The following is a 22412-nucleotide window of genomic DNA, read 5'->3' as shown; positions in this document are numbered from 1 at the left end:
ATATCGTACCGGCAAAATGGTAAAACGCCAACAGTCAGTGCCAAGCAGCAAACGGTTTTTAAAATATTCATGAATCTAAGTGCCTTCACAAAATTTCCATTAATAATCATACGTTATCAATGAACAAACATTGATCTGCGCAAAACATGGAAAAGCAACGTTGGGCGGTTTTCTACTCATCTCAGTCCAAGTGATTTTTTTCACAAATTCCCAACATATTTGTTTTATTCAGGTTTTATAAGCATTCTTAAAACCTGTTCAATGACTTTTTTTAAGTATTCGACGGTACGGTTTTATGCCTGTCTTGCAGTACGCCATAAAACCCCGTCGCCCTTCCACAGTACCCATCGACGCCACTGGTCACAATTAGGCACTTCTTCGAGTGTGAAAGTGGATATTGAGTCTGCAATGGGCTTGGCCAGACCACGAGACGAGAATGCATACCCAGTGGGGTGCGGCTTATATATAATACTTGGTACCAGTGGGCACGTTCCAGTTGTGATATGATTAGTGGTTGAAGTGGACAGAATGAAGATTTCTTCGATTTTGTGCGCGCTCGTTGCGGTAAGGCTGTGAGAAAAATCAAAATCCGGTTGACGCAATAGTGCAGGCTTATGCAAGAAATTAAAAGCCGGTCGCTGGTGCATTTACCATAATCGGTACCATCGGATGACCTTTGGATACTCGCCATTTACGACTAGCCGGAGTTTTGAGTTTTCTTTGGAAATTGTGGACTTGAAAGTTATTATTAGTAATTGAAATAGTGCAGTTTTTTGCCAGAGGCGGTATCCTTGGAATTCCGAATACATGCCATAACAGACTTTGATAGATTGCGATCAACCTTGCTCTTACTTTTACTCGTACTTTACTAATTTTGGTGGCGATTGGTACGGACGGAGGGAAAAATTCCGCACCTTCTATGCGACTGAATTATTCAAATATGATTGAAAATATCCGTGGTCAAGTCGGCTCATTATGCAACTAATTTAAATTCACTTGCTCCACTTTCATCCTTCTCAAAATTTCGTTTTGTAATAAGAGCATTATTACAAAGGTAACGCACACTCACGCTTACGTTGCGCATTAATTAGTTGCGTGTTCTGAAATTTCCGCAGGAAAAACTAAAGTTTACGAATACATTAAAGTCTACACTTTACGCAACCATTACCATTAGCATGCTTATCCTAAATTCAGCCTAAGTAAAAGTAAAAAATTGGTCGAATTTATTTCGACAGAACTTTCCTCGTCCCTGAAATACAACCTAACGAATATCGCTTCCTTGAAAATTATAAAAAAAAATTGCGATTTTTCTACAAAGTTAAAACCAGAGGCGCAGCTTTTTTTTCGAGTTGGAATTTCACAAGTTTTTAATTTTTAATTTTTGGTTTTTCAGTTTATCATTTCTTCAATTTTTCGTTTAGGTTTTTTATTCCCTTTTTTGTTTCAATTTTTCAGTGTTTCAGTGTTCAATGTTTCGTTTCTTCCATTTTTGATTTGCGTTTTTTCTATTTTTTTCTAATCATTATAATTTAAAAAGCATCACTTTTTGAATTTTATGACTTTAGAATTTATCTTTTTTTCAATTATTGGATCTTAAAATTTTTTCATTTATTCAATCTTTCAATTTTTCGATTTTTAATTTCTTCTCGATATATCACAGGGTTTCAACTTTACAATTTTGGCGATTGTACAATTTTTCGATTTTACAATCCTCAAATCCCCAAAACACCAAAATCTTAAAATCTACAAAACAACAAAATACTCAAATTCTGAAATCGTCAAAACATCAAAATCCTCAAATCCTCAAAACACCCAAAATTCTCAAATCCTCAAAACACCAAAATTGCCAAATCTTCAAATTCTTAAAATCCTCATATCCTGAAAACGCCAAAATCCTCCAACCAAAATTTAGGGAGTTTTTCGTTTGGATTCGTTGTTTTAATTTCCAATTTTTTTATTTAATATTGTTTTCGATTTTTAAGTTCAATATCTCGATTTTTAGTTTTCCAATGTTTCGATATTTCGTTACTTCATTCTTCGATTTGTAATTTTTCGATTTCACACTCTTTCTATTTTGCAATTTTCGTTTTTTTTTATGTTTTTGAGTTTTCAATTTTCTCCGATTTTTTGGTTTTTCGATTTTTAACTTTTCTATTTTTATATTTTTCAATGTGTGGATATATTACAGTTTTTCGACTTACAATTTTGACGATTCTGTAATTTTTCGATTTTACAATTCTCAGATCCAAAAAACAGCAAAATCCTCAAATCCTCAAAACACCAAAATCCTCACATCCTCAAAACAACATCGTCAAATGTTCAAAACACTAAAATCCTCATATCTTCGAATCCTTAAAATTCTCATATCCTCAAAAGACCAAAATCCTCCAACCAAAATTAGAGGATTTTTCGTTTGAATTCGTTTTTTCTAATTTCAAATTTTTTGATTCATTATTTTGTTCAATTTTGAATTCAAGTTTCTCGATGTTTAGTTGTTCAATGTTTCAATATTTCATTTCGTCAATTCTTCAATTTGTAATTTTTGGATTTGACACTTTTTCTATTTTGCAATTTTTCGTTTTTTCAGTTTTTTGAATTTTCGATTTTCTCCAATTTTTTGGTTTTTCGATTTTTAACTTTTCTATTTTTATATTTTTCAATTTCTCGATATATTACAGTTTTCGGCTTTACAATTTTGACGATTCTGTAATTTTTCGATTTTACAATTCTCATATCCAAAAAACAGCAAAATGCTCAAATCCAAAAATCACCAAAATCCTAAAATCCTCAAATACCCAAAAGAGCAAAATCTTCAAATCCTCAAAACACCAAAATACTCAAATTCTCAAATCCTCAGAATCCTACAAATCCTAAAAACACCAAAATCCTCAAATCCTCAAAACACCAAAATCCTCACATCCTCAAAACAACATCGTCAAATGTTCAAAACACTAAAATCCTCATATCTTCAAATCCTTAAAATTCTCATATCCTCAAAAGACCAAAATCCTCCAACCAAAATTAGAGGATTTTTCGTTTGAATTCGTTTTTTCTAATTTCAAATTTTTTGATTCATTATTTTGTTCAATTTTGAATTCAAGTTTCTCGATGTTTAGTTGTTCAATGTTTCAATATTTCATTTCGTCAATTCTTCAATTTGTAATTTTTGGATTTGACACTTTTTCTATTTTGCAATTTTTCGTTTTTTCAGTTTTTTGAATTTTCGATTTTCTCCAATTTTTTGGTTTTTCGATTTTTAACTTTTCTATTTTTATATTTTTCAATTTCTCGATATATTACAGTTTTCGGCTTTACAATTTTGACGATTCTGTAATTTTTCGATTTTACAATTCTCATATCCAAAAAACAGCAAAATGCTCAAATCCAAAAATCACCAAAATCCTAAAATCCTCAAATACCCAAAAGAGCAAAATCTTCAAATCCTCAAAACACCAAAATACTCAAATTCTCAAATCCTCAGAATCCTACAAATCCTAAAAACACCAAAATCCTCAAATGCTCAAAACACCAAAATCCTCAAATTTTCAAATCCTTAAAATCCCCATATCCTCAAAACACCAAAATCTTCCAACCAAAATTAGAGGATTTTTCGTTTGAATCCGTTTTTTCTAATTTCCAATTTTTTTATTCATTTTTTTTCATTTTTAAGTTAACCTTCTAGATTTTTAGTTTTTCAGTGTTTCGATATTGCGTTTCTTCAGTTCTTCGATTTGTAATTTTTCGATTTGCAACTTTTTCCCTTTTGCAAATTTTTCCGATTTTTTTCTTTTTGGATTTTTGACTTTACTATTTTTAAATTTTTCAATTGCTCGATAGATTACAGTTTTTCGATTTTACAATTTTGACGATTCTATAATTTTTCGATTTTACAATCCTCAAATCCAAAAAACACCAAAATCCCAAAGTCCCCAAAACACTAAAAACTTCAAATCCTCAAAACACCAAAATCCTCAAAATCCTCAAATACTCAAAACACCAAAATCCTCATATTTTCAAAACATTAAAATCTTCACATCCTCAAAACAATTAAATCCTCAAATGTTCATTCAAAACACTGAAATCCTCAAATCTCCAAATCCTTAAACTCCTCATATCCTCAAAACACCAAAATTTAGAGGATTTTTCGTTTGGATTCGTTTTTCTAGTTTCCAATTTTTTGATTAATTTTTTTTTCGATTTGTAAGTTAAGTTTCTCGATTTTTAGTTTTTCAATGTTTCGATATTTCGTTTCTTCGGTTCTTCACCACACTAATTCTCAAAACACCAAAATCTTCAAATCCTGAAAACATCAAAATCCTCATCCTCAAAACAACTAAATACTCAAATGCTCAAAACACTAAAATCCTCATATCTTCAAATCCTTAAAATTCTCATATCTTGAAAATACCAAAATCCTTGAACCAAATTTAGAGGATTTTTTGTTTGGATTCGCTTTTTCTAATTTCCAATTTTTTTATTCATTATTTTTTCGATTTTTTGTTTTTCAATGTTTCGATATTTAGTTACTGCAGTTCATCGATTTGTAATTTTTTGATTTGAGACTTTTTATATTTTGCAATTTTTTAATCAGTTTTTTGAGTTTTCAGTTTTTTCCGATTTTTTGGTTTTCGATTTTTAACTTTTGTATTTTTAAATTTTTCAATTTCTTGATATATTACAGTTTTTCGACTTTACAATTTTGACGATTCTATAATTTTTCGATTTTACAATTCTCAACTCCAAAAAACCGCAAAATCCTCAAATCCAAAAAACACGAAAATCCTCAAAACCTCAAAACAGCAAAATCTTCAAATTCTCGAATCCTCAAATCCTCAAAACATGAAAATCCTCAAAACACGAAAATCCTCAAATCCTCAAAACAGCAAAATCTTCAAATCCTCAAAAAACCAAAATCCTCCAAACAAAATCTGGATTTTTCGTTTGGATCCGTTTTTTCAAAATTTCCAATTTTTTTATTCATTATTTTTTCGGTTTTTAAGTTAAGTTTCTCGATTTTTAGTTTTTCAATGTTTCCATATGTCGTTACCTCAGTTCTTTGATTTATAATTTTTCGATTTGACACTTTTTCTATTTTGCAATTTTTCGTTTTTTCAGTATTTCGAGTTTTCAATTTTTTCCGATTTTTTGGTTTTTCGATTTTTAACTTTTGTGTTTCTTAACTTTTCAATTTCTCGATATATTACAGTTTTTCGACTTTGCAATTTTGACGAATGTATAATTTTTCGATTTTACACTCCTCAAACCCAAAAAAACAGCAAAATTTTCAAATCCAAAACATCAAAATCCTCACAACACCAAAATTCTCGAATACCTAAAATACCAAAATCCTCAAGTCCTCAAAACACCAAAATTCTCAAATCCTCAAAACACCAAAATCTTTAAATCCTCAAAACACCAAAATACTCAAATTCTCAAATCCTCAGAATCATCAAATCCGCAAAACATCAAAATTCTCAAAACAACAAAATCCTCAAATACTCAAAATACCAAAATCCTCGAATCTTTAAAACATCATAATCCCTAAATCCTCAAAACAACTACTTAAATTCTCAAATGCTCAAAACACTAAAATCCAAAACACTAAAATTCTCAAATCTTCAAATCCTTAAAATCCCCATATCCTCAAAATACCAAAATCTTCCTACCAAAATTTAGAGGATTTTTCGTTTAGATTCGTTTTTCTAATTTTCAATTTTTTGATTCATTATTTTTTTCGATTTTTAATTTAAGTTTCTCGATTTTTTAATCTAAGTTGTTCAATGTTACGATATTTCGTTTCTTCGGTTCTCCGATTTGTAGTTTTTCGATTAGACGCTTTTGCTATTTTGCAGTTTTTCGTTTTTTCAGTTTTTCGAGTTTTCAATTTTTTCCGATGTTTTGGTTTTTCAATTTTTAACTTTTTTAATTTTGACGATTCTATAATTTTTCGATTTTACAATCCTCAAATCCAAAAAATTGCAAAATTCTCAAATCCAAAAAACAACAAAATCCCCAAATCCCCAAAACACTAAAATCCTCAGATTCTCTAATCCTCAAATCCTCAAAACAACAAAATCCTCAAATACCTAAAACTCAAAAATTCTGAAATCCTCAAAACACCAAAATCCTCAAATCCTCAAAACAACAAAATCCTCAAATACTCAAAATACCAAAATCCTCGAATCTTTAAAACATCATAATCCCTAAATCCTCAAAACAACTACTTAAATTCTCAAATGCTCAAAACACTAAAATCCAAAACACTAAAATTCTCAAATCTTCAAATCCTTAAAATCCCCATATCCTCAAAATACCAAAATCTTCCTACCAAAATTTAGAGGATTTTTCGTTTAGATTCGTTTTTCTAATTTTCAATTTTTTGATTCATTATTTTTTTCGATTTTTAATTTAAGTTTCTCGATTTTTTAATCTAAGTTGTTCAATGTTTCGATATTTCGTTTCTTCGGTTCTCCGATTTGTAGTTTTTCGATTAGACGCTTTTGCTATTTTGCAGTTTTTCGTTTTTTCAGTTTTTCGAGTTTTCAATTTTTTCCGATGTTTTGGTTTTTCAATTTTTAACTTTTTTAATTTTGACGATTCTATAATTTTTCGATTTTACAATCCTCAAATCCAAAAAATTGCAAAATTCTCAAATCCAAAAAACAACAAAATCCCCAAATCCCCAAAACACTAAAATCCTCAGATTCTCTAATCCTCAAATCCTCAAAACAACAAAATCCTCAAATACCTAAAACTCAAAAATTCTGAAATCCTCAAAACACCAAAATCCTCAAATCCTCAAAACATTAAAATCCTCAAATCCCCAAAACACCAAAATCTTCAAATCCTCAAAATACTCAAATCCTCAGAATCCTCAAATTCGCAAAGCCTCAGAATCCTCAAAAGATCAAAAGCCTGAAAACACCAAAATCCTTAAAACACCAAAATGCTCAAATCCTCAAAACTTTAAAATCCTCAAATCCCCAAAACACCAAAATCTCCAAATTCTCAAAATACTCAAATCCTCAGAATCCTCAAATTCTCAAAACCTCAGAATCTTCAAATCCTCAAAAGATCAAAAGCCTGAAAACACCAAAATCCTCAAAACACCAAAATGCTCAAATCCTCAAAACACCAAAATCCTTACATCGTCAAAATTCTAAAATCCTCGAATTTTCAAATCTTTAAAATCCTCATGTCCTCAAAATACCAAAATCCTCCAACCAAAATTTAGAGGATTTTTCGTTTGGATTCGTTTTTTTCTAATTTCCAATGTTTTATTAATTATTATTTTTTTCGATTTTTAAAATAAGTTTCTGGATGTTTAGTTGTTCAATGTTTCAATATTTCATTTCTTTAATTCTTCGATTTGATACTTTTTCTATTTTGCAATTTTTCGTTATTTTAGTTTTTCGATTTTTCAATTTTTTCCGTTTATTTTGGTTTTTCAATTTTTAACTTTTCGATTTTTAGATTTTTCGATATTTTAACTTTCCGATTTTTCAGAATTTCTATATTTCAACTTTTCCAATCAAAAAAATGGAAAAATTACAAATTGTAAAATTGAAACATCAAAAATAAAAAAAAAACAAAAAGTATACATATAGGAAAACGTGGAAACGTATACAAACTAGGAAATCAAGAACTTGAACTGTTAAAGAAACGACAATTGAAAAATCGGAAAATTGAAAATTGAGAAACTTAAAAATCGAAAAAACGAAATATTGTAAAATCGAAATATTCAAAATTAAAAAAATCGAAAAACCAGAAAAAATTGCAAAATTGAAAAAATAAAAGAAATAAAAAATCGAAAAACTGTGATATAAAATCGAGAAAGTTAAAATTAAAAATTTGAGATTCTGAAAAATCGAAAAATGAAAAATTGAAAAATTTGGAAGCCGAGGTATTGAAAATTGAAAAATTAAACAAAAATTAAACAACAAAAAATTGTAATATATACATAAATCCAGATTTTTCGAAAAATTATAAGGTTTGTTTTTGTGAATTTTATTTTTTTATGTATAATACATACATTAAATTTTTTGAATCACTGATAAACTACAAATATAGAGTCATATTTTTTTGCATACTTCAAAAAGGATTTATTCGGCAAAATTTTGAGCTGACGTCATCAATTTTTTGGAAGAGAATAAACGAATCAATTTTGATTAACGATTTACTATGATTAGGATAACCTTAAAACGTTTACAACATTTCAGAGCATTCGTTTCTGCAATATCAAAATTAAATTGAAAAATGGTGTAACACAATTTTCATTTTTCCCAAAAATCTGGATGTGTAGGGTGAAAACTCAACACGGATTCATACATCACAAATACAGGAGTATCTTATTTTCTAAAAATAAAAACAAATTTACTATTGTAAAATTTGGAGATGAAGCTCAGAAAGTAAAAATTGACTTTTTCCAGCTAGCCGTCCACGCCGCCGCCCAGCTGCCCCCCCGACTCAACATCCCCGGCGCCGTGCTCGTGGGCCAGGCCCGCCCGGCCCCCTTCCGCAACAATCGAGTCAACGGCGACTCGCCACCGCCCTTGCGTCTGCGTCGGCCGCCGCCGCCGATCAACGCCGCCCCCGCGCCCATCCGGCCCGTTGTGGAGGAGCCCGAAGAAGGTCCCTCCACGCCCTCGCCGGGCCACTTCGACGACGAGGTTACTAAACTGGGCATTTCAGCGCTTCAGTCGGCAGTCAGGCAGGCCTCCGGGCCGGAGGAGGACAACCAGCGTCCGGTGCACTTCCGGCCTGAGCGCCCCATCCCGGTCCTGAGGGAGAGCATCAGGGACAGCGCGCCCGCCCCCAGACCCACGCCGCCGCTGAGACAGGAGCCCAGGGAGAACGTGCCGAGACCGCTACTGAGGCAGGAACCCAGGGAGGAGGGGCCGCCGCTGAGGCAGCCGCAGCCTGTGAGGCACGCCCAGGTAATGACTAATAAGGTGTCGGATTCATTATTTTAGAACCGGAACTGTACGAATGACGCAAATTAAAAAATCTGTTTCACAAGCTAAGAAATAAATATGAAGGAATTTGGACACAGCGTGATATTTCTTCAATTAAAATTTTCAGCTTCAAAAAAGAATAAATTATTAAAATTAAAGCTTAAATTTATTATTAAAGCCGTCTTTCTTACACGGTCGAGATCTTTTAATCAAATCGTTTTAACAACGTACAATAAAATCTTCACAATAATATAATATCTCATGTTGGTGGCACTTAAATCGAGTTGTGGTTCTTAAAACGACTCCACATTGAGAAAAATCGCTCAATAGTTTATAGTCTCAAAGGAACTATTGTTACCAACGACATAAAGCTTAGGTCTGAATGTTCAAAAGCTCGGTGACTTTAAAACTCGGGACGAATTCGGACCGAAATACTGTAAAAAATCGTCTTCCAAATTAATTTTTTCAATACCTAACACAAAAAATAATGGTTACAAAAATCGCAGTCTGTTGTACAAAAATGTATTTTCCACCCAAAATATCGCTTTTGGTGTTCGTTTTTTGCATATTAATTCGGTCGCAAAAAATTAATACATACACAACGGGCTTTGTTTGCTTTTAATTATAAACAAAAAATATAGCTGATGGCATGAAGGTCGTGTAATGAAAAGTATCTCAAAATGGCGGGCACAGCCGAATTAATAAATTAAATTTGTGTCCCTAGGGAGGAAAAATTGATGCCTGTCTTAGGTCAGTGTCACTCAATAAATTAAACACAATAGAAGCGATACGCAACTTGAACTTAATAGCGTCGCTGACCTTTCCCTTTTTTTTATTATTCACTTATACTAAACTTGATACACTTAACCTTTTTACTTCTCGAGTGTCATACGGAAATATTGTAATGGAGTCCGTCAGGCGACTGGCACTTGCATGTTTTCTGGACGTTTCATGGCCTCCAGAATACGAAAAAAAAGGTCTCTCGTTTCCGTCTGTCTATTGATTTCAGTTTTTTCATTCTTCAGGTTCTCAATTTTTCAATTCATCAATTTCTCGATTTTTCAAATTATGAATTTCTCAATTTTTTTATTTTTCATATTCTCGATTTTTAATATTTCGGTTTTTTCCATTTTTTTATTCTTCACTTTTTCGATTTTTCAATTTTTCGATTGTTCAATTTTTTGATTTTTCAACTTTTCGAATTCTCGATTTTCAATATTTCAATTTTTTCATTCAATTTCTCGATTCTTCAGTTTTTCAATTCTTCAATTTACGATTCTTCAATTTTTCGATTTTTCATATTTTACAAATTTTCAAATTTTGGCGTTTCTGCGTTTTCGATTCTTCAACTTTTCAATTTCTCGATTTTTCGATATTCCGATTTTTCTTTCAACTTTACGACTTCTCGACTTTTAGATTTCTTGAGCTTTCAATTTTTCGGTTTCTCAAATTTTCGATATTTCACTTTTCGGATTTTGATTTTTTTGGTTCTTCAATTTTTCGCTCTTTCAACTTTTCTATTTCTCAGTTGTCCAAATTGTCCATTTCAGTTTTTTAATTCATCAATTTCTCGCTTTTTCGAATTATCGATTTCTGAGTTTTTTTATTTTTCGTTTTCTCGATTTTCAATATTTTAATTTTTTCAATTTTTTGATTTTTCAATTTTTCGATTTTCATACTTTTCAGATTTTCTAATTTTGGCGTTTCTACGTTTTCGATTTGTCGATCTTTCGAATTCTCGATTTATCAATTAATCAATTTTTTGATTTTTCAACTTTTCGATTTCTCGATTTTCAATACATATTTCAGTTTTCTCAATTTTTCGAGTCGTCAATTTTTCGAGTTTCATATTTTTCAAATTTTCGAATTTTGACGTTTCTACGTTTCCGATTTTTCAACTTTCCGATTTCTTAATTTTTTTGATGTTTCTATTTTTAAATTTTCCGATTTTTCAAGTTTTTGATTTTTATTCCCCAATTTTTTTGATTTTTTAAATTACCATTTTTTCAACTTTTCGATTTTTCGACTTTTGGATTTTTTGAGTTTTCAATTTTTCTGTTTCTCAATTTTTCGATATTTCAGTTTTCGGATTTTTCCCTTTTTTAGGTCTTCAGTTGTTCGATTTATCAATTCATCAATTTCTCGATTTTTCGAATTATCAATATCTCATTTTTTTATTTTTCGATATCTCGATATTCCAATATTATCAATTTCAGCTACTTGATTCTTCAATTTTTCGATTTTTCAATTTATCAATTTCTGGCTTTTTCAAATTACCGATTTCTCATTTTTTTTATCGTGCGATTTCTCAATTTTTCAATATCTCAATTTTACGATTCTTACAATTTTTCGATTCTGCAATTTTTCCATTTTTATATTTTTGAAATTTTCAATTTTTGGCTTTTCTAAATTTTCGATTTTTCGATGTTTTGATTTGTCAGTTTTGCCATTTTTTTTATGTTTCGATTCCTCAATTTTTCAGTTTTTTTATCCTTTTTCTCCATTTTTCAGTTCTTCGATTTTTTTTACAATTTTTTGATTTGACGATTTTACAATTTTTCGATTATATCAAATTTTAGATATTTTAGTTTTGGAATTTTACAATATTTCGGTTCTTCAACTTTTCGATTTTTCTGTTCTTCAGTTTTTCGTTTTCTCACTTTTTCAGTTCTTCGATTTTTCTATTTTTTCGATTTTTGAATTTCTTAATTTTTGATGTTTCAATTTTTGACTTCTCGGTACTAGATTTTTTGGTTTTCAATTTTTCGTTATATAAAATATTTGATTTTTCGATTTTTTGATTTTCCCATTTCTCGATTTCTCGACTTTTCGATGTTCGATATTTAGTTTTTTTGATTTTTCAACTTTTCAATCCTTCGATTCTTCGATTTTTCATGTTTTTGATTTATCAGTTTTGATTTTTGTAAATTTTTGATTTTTCACCTTGTTGCTTTCACAATTTTTCGATGTTCCAGTTTTGGGATTTCCCAATTTTTCGATTAACTAACTTTTCGATTCTTCAACCTTTCAATTTTTCGATTTCTCAATTTTGCGATTTTATGATATTTCGATTCCTCAATTTTTTAGGTTTTTGATTTCTCAATTTTGCGATTTTTTTTGAATTTTAAATTTTTCGTTTTTTCCATTTTTCAGTTCTTCGAATTTTCTATTTTTCAATTTTTTGATTCTTCAATTTTCCGATGTTTTAAATTTCAGTTTCTCCAATTTCTCGATTTTACAATTTTCCGATTTCTTCAATTTTTCGATTTTTCTATTTCTTTTTATTTTGATTTTTCGAATTTCTTAATATTTGATGTTTCCATTTTTCGACTTTTCGGTGTTAAATTTTCTAGTTTTTCAATTTTTCGATATATAAAATATTTGGTTATTCGCTTTTTTGATTTTCTCATTTCCTGATTTCTCGACTTTTCGATTTGTAAATTTTTCAATTTTTCACCTTTTGATTTCACGGTTTTTTATTCAGTTTTAGGATTTCCCAGTTTTCCGATTTTTCGATTAATCAGTTCTTCGATATTTCAATTTTAGGATTTTCAATACATACCTAGTTGAATTCTTCATATTTTCGATTTTTCGATTTCTCAATTTTTGCGATTTTTTGACATTTCTATTCCTCAATTTTTCAGTTTTTTTATTCTTCAATTTTTGGAAATTTTAATTTTTCGGTTTTTAAATTCTACATTTTTCGTTTTTCCCATTCAATTTTTCAATTTCTCGGATTTTATAAATTTAATTTTAGATCTTTTGATTTTAAATTTTACAATTTTTCGATGCATCGATTTCTCGACTTTTCAATTTCTCGTTATTACGATGTGTCAATTTTTCGATTGTTTAATTTCCAAACTTTTCAATTTTTCGATTTTTGGATTTGTAGGTTTTTTCAATTTCGCAATTTTTCAATTTTCAATTTTTGATTCGGGCTATTTCAATTTCTCGATTTTTCGATCTTTCGATTTTTTTGATTTCTGGCTTTTCGATTTTTGAATTTTTCAATTGTTCGATGATTTTCTGGCATTTCAGTTTATCTACATACTTTCTAATTTTCAATTCCTTAAGTTTTTTAATTTTCAATCTCAAATTTTCAAATTTTAGATATTTCGATTTCTCGTTTTTTTTTTATTTTTCAGTTTTTCGGTTCTTCAAATTTTCGATTTTACGGTTTTTTGATGTTTCATAAGTTTTGGGATTTCCCAGTTCTTCGATTTTTGGATTAAACAATTTTTCGATATTTCAATTTTAGGATTTTCAATACATATTTCGATTCTTCGATTTTTCAATTCTTCAACTTTTCGATTTCTCGATTTCTGAATTTTTGCGATTTTTTTATTCTTCAATTTTTGGAAATTTCTATTTTTCAATTTTTCGAAATTTGTAAAATTTCAACTTTCCATTTTTCAATTACTGGATTTTTGATTTTAAATTTTTCAATTTTTTGATGTTTCGATTTCTCAATTTTTCAATTTGTTGATACATATTTCGATTCCTTAATTTTTAGATTTTTGATTCTTCAATTTTTCGAAGTTTTTAAATTTTAGAATTTTCGTTTTTTCCATTTTTCAGTTCTTGGAATTTTCTATTTTTCAATGTTTTGATTCTTCAATTTTCCGATATTTTAAATTTCAGATTTTCCAATTTCTAAATTTTACAATTTTTCCATTTATTCAATTTTTGGATTTATCAAATTTTCGATATTTCAGTTTTGAGATTTTACATTATTATTTCGGTTCTTCAGTTTTTCGTTTTTTATATTTTTTGGATTTTTTGATTTTCTTAATATTCAATGTTTCAATATTTGATTTTTCGATTTTTTGATTTTCCATTTCCCGATTACTGGACTTTTTAATTTGTAAATTTTTCGATTTTTCACATTTTGATTTTACGATTTTTTGATGTTTCATTCAATTTTTGGATTTCCTAATTTTTCGATTTTTGGATTAATCAAATTTTCGATGTTTCAATTTTAGGATTTCTAATGCATATTTCGATTCTTCAATTTTTCAATTCTTCAACTTTTCGATTTCTCGATTTCTCAATTTTTGTGATTTTTTGATGTTTCTATTCTTCAATTTTTCAGTTTCTTTATTCTTCAATTTTTGGATTTTTTAAAGTTTCGATTTTTAAATTCTATATTTTTCGTTTTTCCCATTCGATTTTTCTATTTTTCAATTTTTCGGAATTTATAAATTTTCAACTTTCGATTTTTCCATTCTGGATTTTTTGATTTTAAATTTTTTAATTTTTTGATGTTTCGATTTTTCAATTTCCCGTGAATACGATATTTCGATTTTGCGATTGTTTAATTTCCAAATTTTTAAATTTTTTGATTTTTGGATTTATGGGTTTTTTAATTTATCAGTTTTTCTATTTTTAATTTGTGATTTGGACTATTTCAATGATTCAATTTCCCGATCTTCTCATATTTCAAATTTTCCATTTTACGGTTTTTTAATGTTTCGATTTCCTTTAAATTTTTTATTAAAGATGTTAAGCTTTTTCGAATTTCCGATTTCTTGACATCTAGGCTTTTCCATTTTTTTAAATTTTTCTACTCTTCAATTATTCAACTTTCTAATTTCTCCATTTTTCACCATTTCCATTTTGGGAATTTCTGGATTTTTAATTTTTCGATATTGTTACGAAAGAAACCCATACGCCGCCCCGGTACGGCGCCTATGGGTTCTAGTAGATACGGCGATGATGACTCATCGTGCGGTGGCCTGGAAAGCCTGGAAGTGGAAGTCGTATGAATTCCAGAAAGACCTCGATCACGAAACCTCTAGAAGGAAAGCATGCGTTTAAATAATGCGGGAATAATTATGATTCAGTCGAGCCGACTCCAACGAGTGTCGAAAAAACCCAGTCAAGTTGAGCAGGAATTATTTTGTACATAATCACTCTGTAATTAGTCGTGTACTTACTAAGAAATAAATTGTTGAGTGTAACCCACGCCGATTTTATTCGACTTTTCGGATTTTTTTAAATTGTTTGAATTTTGATTTCTCGAATGTCATCCAGAACAAGTCGTCCAAAAATTAAGCCAAACTTTAAACACTTATTTACTCTTAAAACATTAAAATTAAATTCGTCTCGACTATAATCGCCTTATTAAATAACTTCTTGAAATGACGTCACCACCTTGTTGGTGGGGATACATACATTAATTTTCATATATACCTACACGACGTAACGCTCATTAAAATTAAATAGGTGTGTTTCGAGAAATTACATAAACTGTGACAATCGAGACACAAATCGCACATTAATTTTTTGAGGTCGACTGCATAATCAGTGCTGAGAAAATAAAAACATATCATTAAAGAACAAAGCATCAGTTTTCTTAGTGGGATGAATAAATCTTGGCGCCCACCTTATTGGCGAAGCTCGTTGTGTTGACGATTTGCATCATTTAAAAAGTCGCCGTCATTGTCGAAATTACCTCAGTTGTATAATAAATCCATTAAAAACTTCATAAGAAAATCTTTAAATAATCGCTGACTAAACAACTATGAAATGTTATTTCTCTAATTAAAATCATAATTAATTGTACAAGAACGCCACAAACTTGTTTAATGCTCTAATTTTTTTGGCATCCTTGATCGATGTACAATATCAACAACTTCCATAAACATAAAGAAATTGTTGCAGTGTTAATTTAAAATTCGAACTAGATTAGCAAGCGCATAACCGGTTTAGGGGAGAGTGAAGACGATTTGGACAGCGGGTAATTGCGAAATTTAATCAAATTTTCAAGTTTGGAAGCTGAAATGTCAAAAGAATGCAGTTTTTAACAAAAAGAAAACAATTTTAATCTATATGACACAAAAATCAGTTGTTTGGTCTCGTTTTACGAGTATGCGATCCGACCCACTCTCCTCTCCTCTAGACAACCTTGGGCTGGATTTTTGGGATATTATTATAAATAAAAAATGAACAATTTGCATACATAACACGACGACTGTATTTTATTTAAAATGTAATTTCCTTAATACTTTTATGCAACTTTTTTAATTTACTTACGTAACAAGAAAAATGTTAAGTCTAAAACATTTAAACCTATTTTGGTTTTATGGTTTACATCTTAGTAAACAATAATAAATTTGCAACATTCCAAACACATTTTCTCCTTTTCTTCACCTCTCTAAATCGTTTTTATCCCAAAAAACACAACAAAACAAATTGAAAAAACCGACTCATTCACTGCACCGTGAAGGCAATGAATAAAACCACACCAACTCGCTTTCACATTAAAATTCCAAACAAAATAAATTATAATAACAAATTTACGCCACCACGAAAAGAAAGTGAACGTTATAACACAATAACACTAAAAATAGCCACAAACCTGTTTTTTTTATAAACCGGTCGACATTTTTTCACAGGTTCGTCAACAAATTCCCATCCAGGCCCCCCAGCCCGTCCGCCAGCCCACCAGGAGCCACCCAGCCCGCCAGCCCTCGCAGTACCTAGACGAAGACGGCCACAACGGCCGCCCTGGACGCACCCGCAAGCCCCCAGTCCAGATTCTGCGAAAATACAGAACCGACAACCCCGACGGCAGCATCACCTGGGGCTTCGAGAATGAAGACGGCACCTTCAAGGAAGAAACGTTGGGAACGGACTGCATCACCCGCGGGAAGTACGGCTACGTGGACCCCGACGGGGTGCGCAGACAGTACTCGTACGAAACTGGGAACAAGTGTGACGAGCCGGAAGAAGAGGAACAATTGCTACCCGAGCGGCCCCAGGTGCAACTGCAGCCGAGAAAGCCGCCGCAGTTCCGGCCCCCGCCCGGGGGGCAATTCTAGGGTTAGGTATTAGTCGTATTGTAATTATAATGCCATACAAATAAATTAATTAATACAAAATCTGTGTTTATTTCTGGCTTAAATTAAGAACGGTTCATAAAATCAGTAGGGCCTCTGTCGGTGGTTGTTGTAGTTTTGGGAGTACCCCTTCCTCCCGCCTGACCCCCACGAGTCCGCCGGGGTGATCGCGATGTCCATGAAATCCCCGATGGAAAACCGCGACTGACTCAGCGTTTTCAGGTCGTCAGGGCCCTTGATTCCGGTGGTCGTGCTCCCAATCTCCCGCATTCGGTAGATGGGCACCCTCATGTCCGGGAAAACTAGAGAAAAGTTGAACTTTGTACCTTTTCGGCGCGCTTCTGGGTTCACTTCTTTGACTAGTTGGGTCAGTTCGTGCAAAGTGGCGTCTTTCCAGGTGTATATTTGGAGTTCGTTCTGTGGGGTGTTGCCTTTGTTGTAGTCCGTGGGTTTGAAGTGGTAGCCGTTCGAGGAGACGAAAACGCGCAGGAGAAATGGGCAAATCTGCAAAGAGAGTGTGAGGTGGAGTTTGAGGTTAGGTGGGCTTACTTTTTGTCGGTCGACGGCGTCGTCCTTTTTTTCTTCGATTACGACGTCCACTGATGCCATTGTGGCGCTTGAGTGGGAATTATCAAGACGTTTTTATTTATTAGTGGGTGATTATGAGTTACACTAAAAGTGAGGTTAGACTTTGTTTATCGCATTTAAGTCGTTGCAAAAATGTGATAGGGGGCGCTGGATGTCACTTGAGGAGCAGCCAGAGGCGGCGCTTAGGTAACTAAGATAGGGTTCAAATTTATTTTTAAAACGTTGACAAATCATTTATAAATCAACGAACATTTATCTTTTATTTTGACTGCAATCTTCTATAAATTCACAAATGTCAACAGTCTAAGAATAAAAACCTCCGCAAAAAATGCGATAAGAAAATTTTCAGAAATTGTTGTTAAATAACCGACTACTTTCAAAAATAGCTTTAATGGCTGGATAACTATCCCTGACATTTATCCGGTTAAAAATCTGGAATTTTTCCGTAATTTATCCTAGATTAATCTGGTAAAAATCCGGATATCTATCCAACCATCAGTGGAATGATTGCCGCTCATATTTTACATCCTTAAGAATATTAACCCTATACCGTCAATATATATATTAAATTCACTGCTACATCTTAAACTTAACATCAATAATCATATGAGACACAAAGATATTCACTCGTATAATACACTTCACAACGCTGCACTTCTTCCAAATTTTGTAAGGTTAAAAAGAAACCAGTCATTCAATTATTACTCTGTCAAATTTTACAATAAATTATCAGAAAGTACTCAAAATCTTGGTATAAAGCAATTTAAGAGACAAATATCAGATTATCTCATCAAAAATGCATTTTACAATTATTATGAATTCCTCAGTGTTACCTCAGTAATTGTGCCCCCATCCAATGTTATGACTTGATTTTAAACTTATAGAAATCCATATGTATGTAATGTGCCTTGTATTGAATTTGTGACTTGTACAACGACTTTTGTTATAGGTACTAATAAACATTAATATTATTATTATTATTATTATAAGTTATATTATATTCATTTTATTAATGAATATTTCATTTATTACAACACCATTATAGCAAAATTAAACATATTTTCAAAAACCCAAAAAAAAATTCTTTTTGGTTTTGTAGGCAAACAATTCCAAAACTAAAAATATAGAAAAAAAAACATTAACAAAAAGAGAATTTTTAAAATTATTACAACATTATTTATTTTCAATTTAGGTATTTTTCGATATTTCAGTCTTGGTACTTTTGAATCTTTCAATTTTTCAATTTGTTCCATATTTTAGTTTTCCGATACTTTGTTTAGATTTTTCGATTTTTCGATTTTTCTGTAATTCGATTTTTTTATTTTGCAACTTTTCGAACTTTTTAATTTTAGGTTTTTCATTTTTTTGCTCTTTCGAATTTTGGATCTTTCGATTTTTTGACCTCTCGATTTTAGATTTTTCGATTTGTCAATTTTTCGGTATTTCAGTTTTGGAATTTTAAATTTTTCGATTTCTCAATTTCTCAATGTTTCGATTTTTTGATGATTCGATTCCTGTTTACCATTTTTTGATTCTTCAATTATTCGATTTTTAAAATTTTAGAATTTTTGATTTTTCAGACATGCGATTTTTCTGTTATTCAATTTTTTTAATTTTTGTATTTTTGATTCTTCATTCTTTTGATATTTCGATTTATAGATTTTTTTTATTTTAAAACTGCCAATTTTTCAATTTTTAATTTTTCAATTCCTTGAGTTTTCAATTTTTTAGTTTTCGGATTTTTCACTTTTTTGATTCTTCAATTTTTCGATTTTTCAATTTATTGATACATCATTTTTTTTATTCCTCGATTTCTAAATTTTCCAATATTTCAGTTTTACAATTCTTCAATTTTTCGATTTTTATATTTTTAAAATTTTCAGTTTTTGGCGTTTCTACAGTTTCAACTTTTTTATTTCCCTATTTCTCAAAATCTCGACCTTTTGATTTTTCAGTTTGTCAAATCTTCGACTTTTCAGGTTTTTGATTCTGATTTTTCAGTTTTTTGACTTTTTAAATTTCCGTTTTTTCAACTTTTCGCTTGTTCGACTTTCCGATTTCTCGAATTTCAATTTTTCGGTTTCTCAGTTTTTCGATATTTTAGTTTTCAGAATTTTCACTTTTTGATTCTTCAATTTTTCGATTTTTCAATTCTTCTAATTTTCGATTTTTCAAATATCCACTTCAGTTTTTTGATTCGTCAATTTCTCAATTCATCAATTGCTCTATTTTTCAAATTATCCATATCTCATTTTTCTTTATTGTTCGATTTCTCAATTTTCCAATATAATCAGTTCTACGATTCTAAAATTTTCTAATTTTTATATTTTTAAAATTTTCAATTTTTTCCGTTTTTTAATTTTCGATTTTTGATTTTCCTATTTCTCAAAATCTCGACCTTTTGATTTTTCAGTTTTTCAAATTTTCAACTTTTCAAGATTTTCATTTTTATTTTTCAATTTTTTGACTTAAATTTTAGTTTTTTTTTTTTCAACTTTTCGGTTGTTCGACTTTTCGATTTCTCGAGTTTTCAATTTTCCGGTTTCTCAATTCGATGCTTTAGTTTTCGGTTTTTTAACTTTTTTGATTCTTCAATTTTTCAATTTTTCAGTTCTTCTAATTTTCGATTTTTCAAATTATGGATTTCGGTTTTTCGATTCGTCAATTTCTTAATTCATTAATTTCTTTATTTTTCAGATTATCGATATCTTATTTTTTTATTTTTCGATTTCTCAATTTTCCAATATATCAGTTTTACGATTCTAAAATTTTCAATTTTTTCCGTTTCTGAATTTTCAATTTTTTGATTTTCCGCTTTCTCAAAATCTCGACCTTTTGATTTTTCAGTTTTTCAAATGTTCGACTTTTCAAGATTTTAATTCTTATTTTTCAATTTTTGACTTAAATTTTCGTTTTTTTTTTTCAACTTTTCGGTTGTTCGACTTTTCGATTTCTCGAATTTCAATTTTTCGGTTTCTCAACTTTTCGATGTTTTAGTTTTCGGATTTTTCACTTTCTTGATTCTTCAATTTTTCAATTTTTCAGTTCTTCTAATTTTCGATTTTTCAAATTATCGATTTCGGTTTTTTGATTCGTCAATTTCTTAATTCATTAATTTCTCTATTTTTCAGATTATCGATCTTATTTTTTTATTTTTCGATTTCTCAGTATTCCAATATTTCAGTTTTACGATTCTTTAATTTTTCGTTTTTTATGTTTTTAAAATTCTCAGTTTTTATTTTCCCATTTCTCAAAATCTCGACCTTTTGATTTTTCAGTTTTTCAAATTTTCGACTTTTCAAGATTTTGATTCTTATTTTTCAATTTTTTGACTTAAATTTTAGTTTTTTTTTCAACTTTTCGCTTGTTCGACTTTTCGATTTCTCGAGTTTTCAATTTTTTTGTTTCTCAATTTTTCGATGTTTTAGTTTTCGGATTTTTCACTTTCTTGATTCTTCAATTTTTCGATTTTTTAATTCTTCTAATTCTCGATTTTTCAAATTATCGATTTCGGTTTTTTGATTCGTCAATTTCTCAATTCAACAATTTCTCAATTTTTCAGATTATCGATATAGCATTTTTTTATTTTTCGATTTCTCAGTATTCCAATATTTCAGTTTTACGATTCTTTAATTTTTCGATTTTTATGTTTTTAAAATTCTCAGTTTTTATTTTCCCATTTCTCAAAATCTCGACCTTCTGATTTTTCAGGTTTTCAAATTTTCGACTTTTCAAGATTTTGATTCTTATTTTTCAATTTTTTAACTTAAATTTTCGTTTTTTTTTTCAACTTTTCGGTTGTTCGACTTTTCGATTTCTCGAATTTCAATTTTTCGGTTTCTCAACTTTTCGATGTTTTAGTTTTCGGATTTTTCACTTTTTTGATTCTTCAATTTTTCAATTTTTCAGTTCTTCTAATTTTCGATTTTTCAAATTATCGATTTCGGTTTTTTGATTCGTCAATTTCTTAATTCATTAATTTCTCTATTTTTCAGATTATCGATCTTATTTTTTTATTTTTCGATTTCTCAATTTTCCAATATATCAGTTTTACGATTCTAAAATTTTAAATTTTTTCCGTTTCTGAATTTTCAATTTTTTGATTTTCCGCTTTCTCAAAATCTCGACCTTTTGATTTTTCAGTTTTTCAAATGTTCGACTTTTCAAGATTTTGATTCTTATTTTTCAATTTTTTGACTTTTTAAATTTTCGTTTCTTCAAGTTTTCGGTTGTTCGACTTTTCGATTTCTCAAGTTTTCAATTTTTCGGTTTCTCAATTTGTCGATTTTTGGTTTTCCGATTTTTCACTTTTTTTGATTCTTCATTTTTTCGATTTTTCATTTCTTCTAATTTTCAATTTTTCGAATTATCGATTTTGGTTTTTTGATTCGACAATTTCTCAATTCATCAGTTTTTCTATTTGTCAAATTATTGATATCTCATTTTTTTATTTCTCGATTTCTCGATTTTCCAATATTTAAGTTTTACGATTCTCCAATTTTTCTATAGTTATATTTTAAAAATTTTAAATTTTTGGGGGTTCTACATTTTCAACTTTTTATTTTATTATTTCTCAAAATCTCGACCTGTTGATTTTAAAATTTTTCAAATCTTCGACTTTCAGGTTTTTGATTTTGATTTTTCAATTTTTTGACTTTTTAAATTTTCGTTTTTTCAACTTTTCGATTGTTCGAGTTTTCAATTTCTCGATGTTTCAGTTTTCCGATTTTTCACTTTTTTGATTTTTCAAATTTTCGATTTTTCAATTCTCCTAATTCTCGATTTTTCAAATTATCGATTTCAGTTTTTTGATTCGTCAACTTCTCTATTTTCCAAATTATTGATATTTCATTTTATTTATTTCTCGATTACTCAAATTTCCAATATTTCAGTTTTATATTTTTAAAATTTTCAATTTTTGGCGTTTCTAAATTTTCGATTTTTTTATTTTCCTATTTCTCAAAATTTCGACCTATTGATTTTTAAGTTTTTCAAATCTTCTAGTTTTCAGATTTTTGATTCGGATTTT

The 22412-nt window shown here is 29.8% G+C and overlaps 2 protein-coding genes across 3 annotated transcripts; one reads left to right on the top strand and one right to left on the bottom strand.

Annotated features, from left to right (window-relative positions):
• The first annotated feature begins 452 nt into the window (after positions 1–452).
• Positions 453–16837, top strand: LOC135127281 (uncharacterized). Of its 2 annotated transcripts, XM_064053726.1 has the most exons (4): positions 453–564; positions 8430–8631; positions 8692–8936; positions 16352–16837. In XM_064053726.1, the coding sequence occupies exons 1-4, from the start codon at positions 529–531 to the stop codon at positions 16775–16777; spliced, it is 909 nt and encodes a 302-aa protein (XP_063909796.1). In that variant the 5' UTR covers positions 453–528; the 3' UTR covers positions 16778–16837. The 2 variants fall into 2 exon arrangements, with proteins under 2 accessions (XP_063909796.1, XP_063909795.1); XM_064053725.1 differs by having other exon boundaries at positions 8430–8936.
• LOC135127282 (histone deacetylase complex subunit SAP18) lies at positions 16823–17506 on the bottom strand. The gene is made up of 2 exons (XM_064053727.1): positions 17345–17506; positions 16823–17299 (listed from the first exon to the last, which is right to left on the bottom strand). Exons 1-2 carry the CDS (start codon positions 17402–17404, stop codon positions 16880–16882), a joined length of 480 nt encoding a protein of 159 aa, XP_063909797.1. The 5' UTR covers positions 17405–17506; the 3' UTR covers positions 16823–16879.
• Positions 17507–22412: the final 4906 nt, after the last annotated feature.

The sequence above is a fragment of the Zophobas morio genome, unplaced genomic scaffold (assembly GCF_036711695.1).
Source record: "Zophobas morio isolate AGI-343-1 ecotype UQ-CSIRO unplaced genomic scaffold, CSIRO_AGI_Zmor_V1 ptg000011l, whole genome shotgun sequence".
Classification (NCBI taxonomy): Eukaryota; Metazoa; Arthropoda; class Insecta; order Coleoptera; family Tenebrionidae; genus Zophobas; species Zophobas morio.
This window is presented reverse-complemented; position numbering and strand designations above follow the sequence as displayed.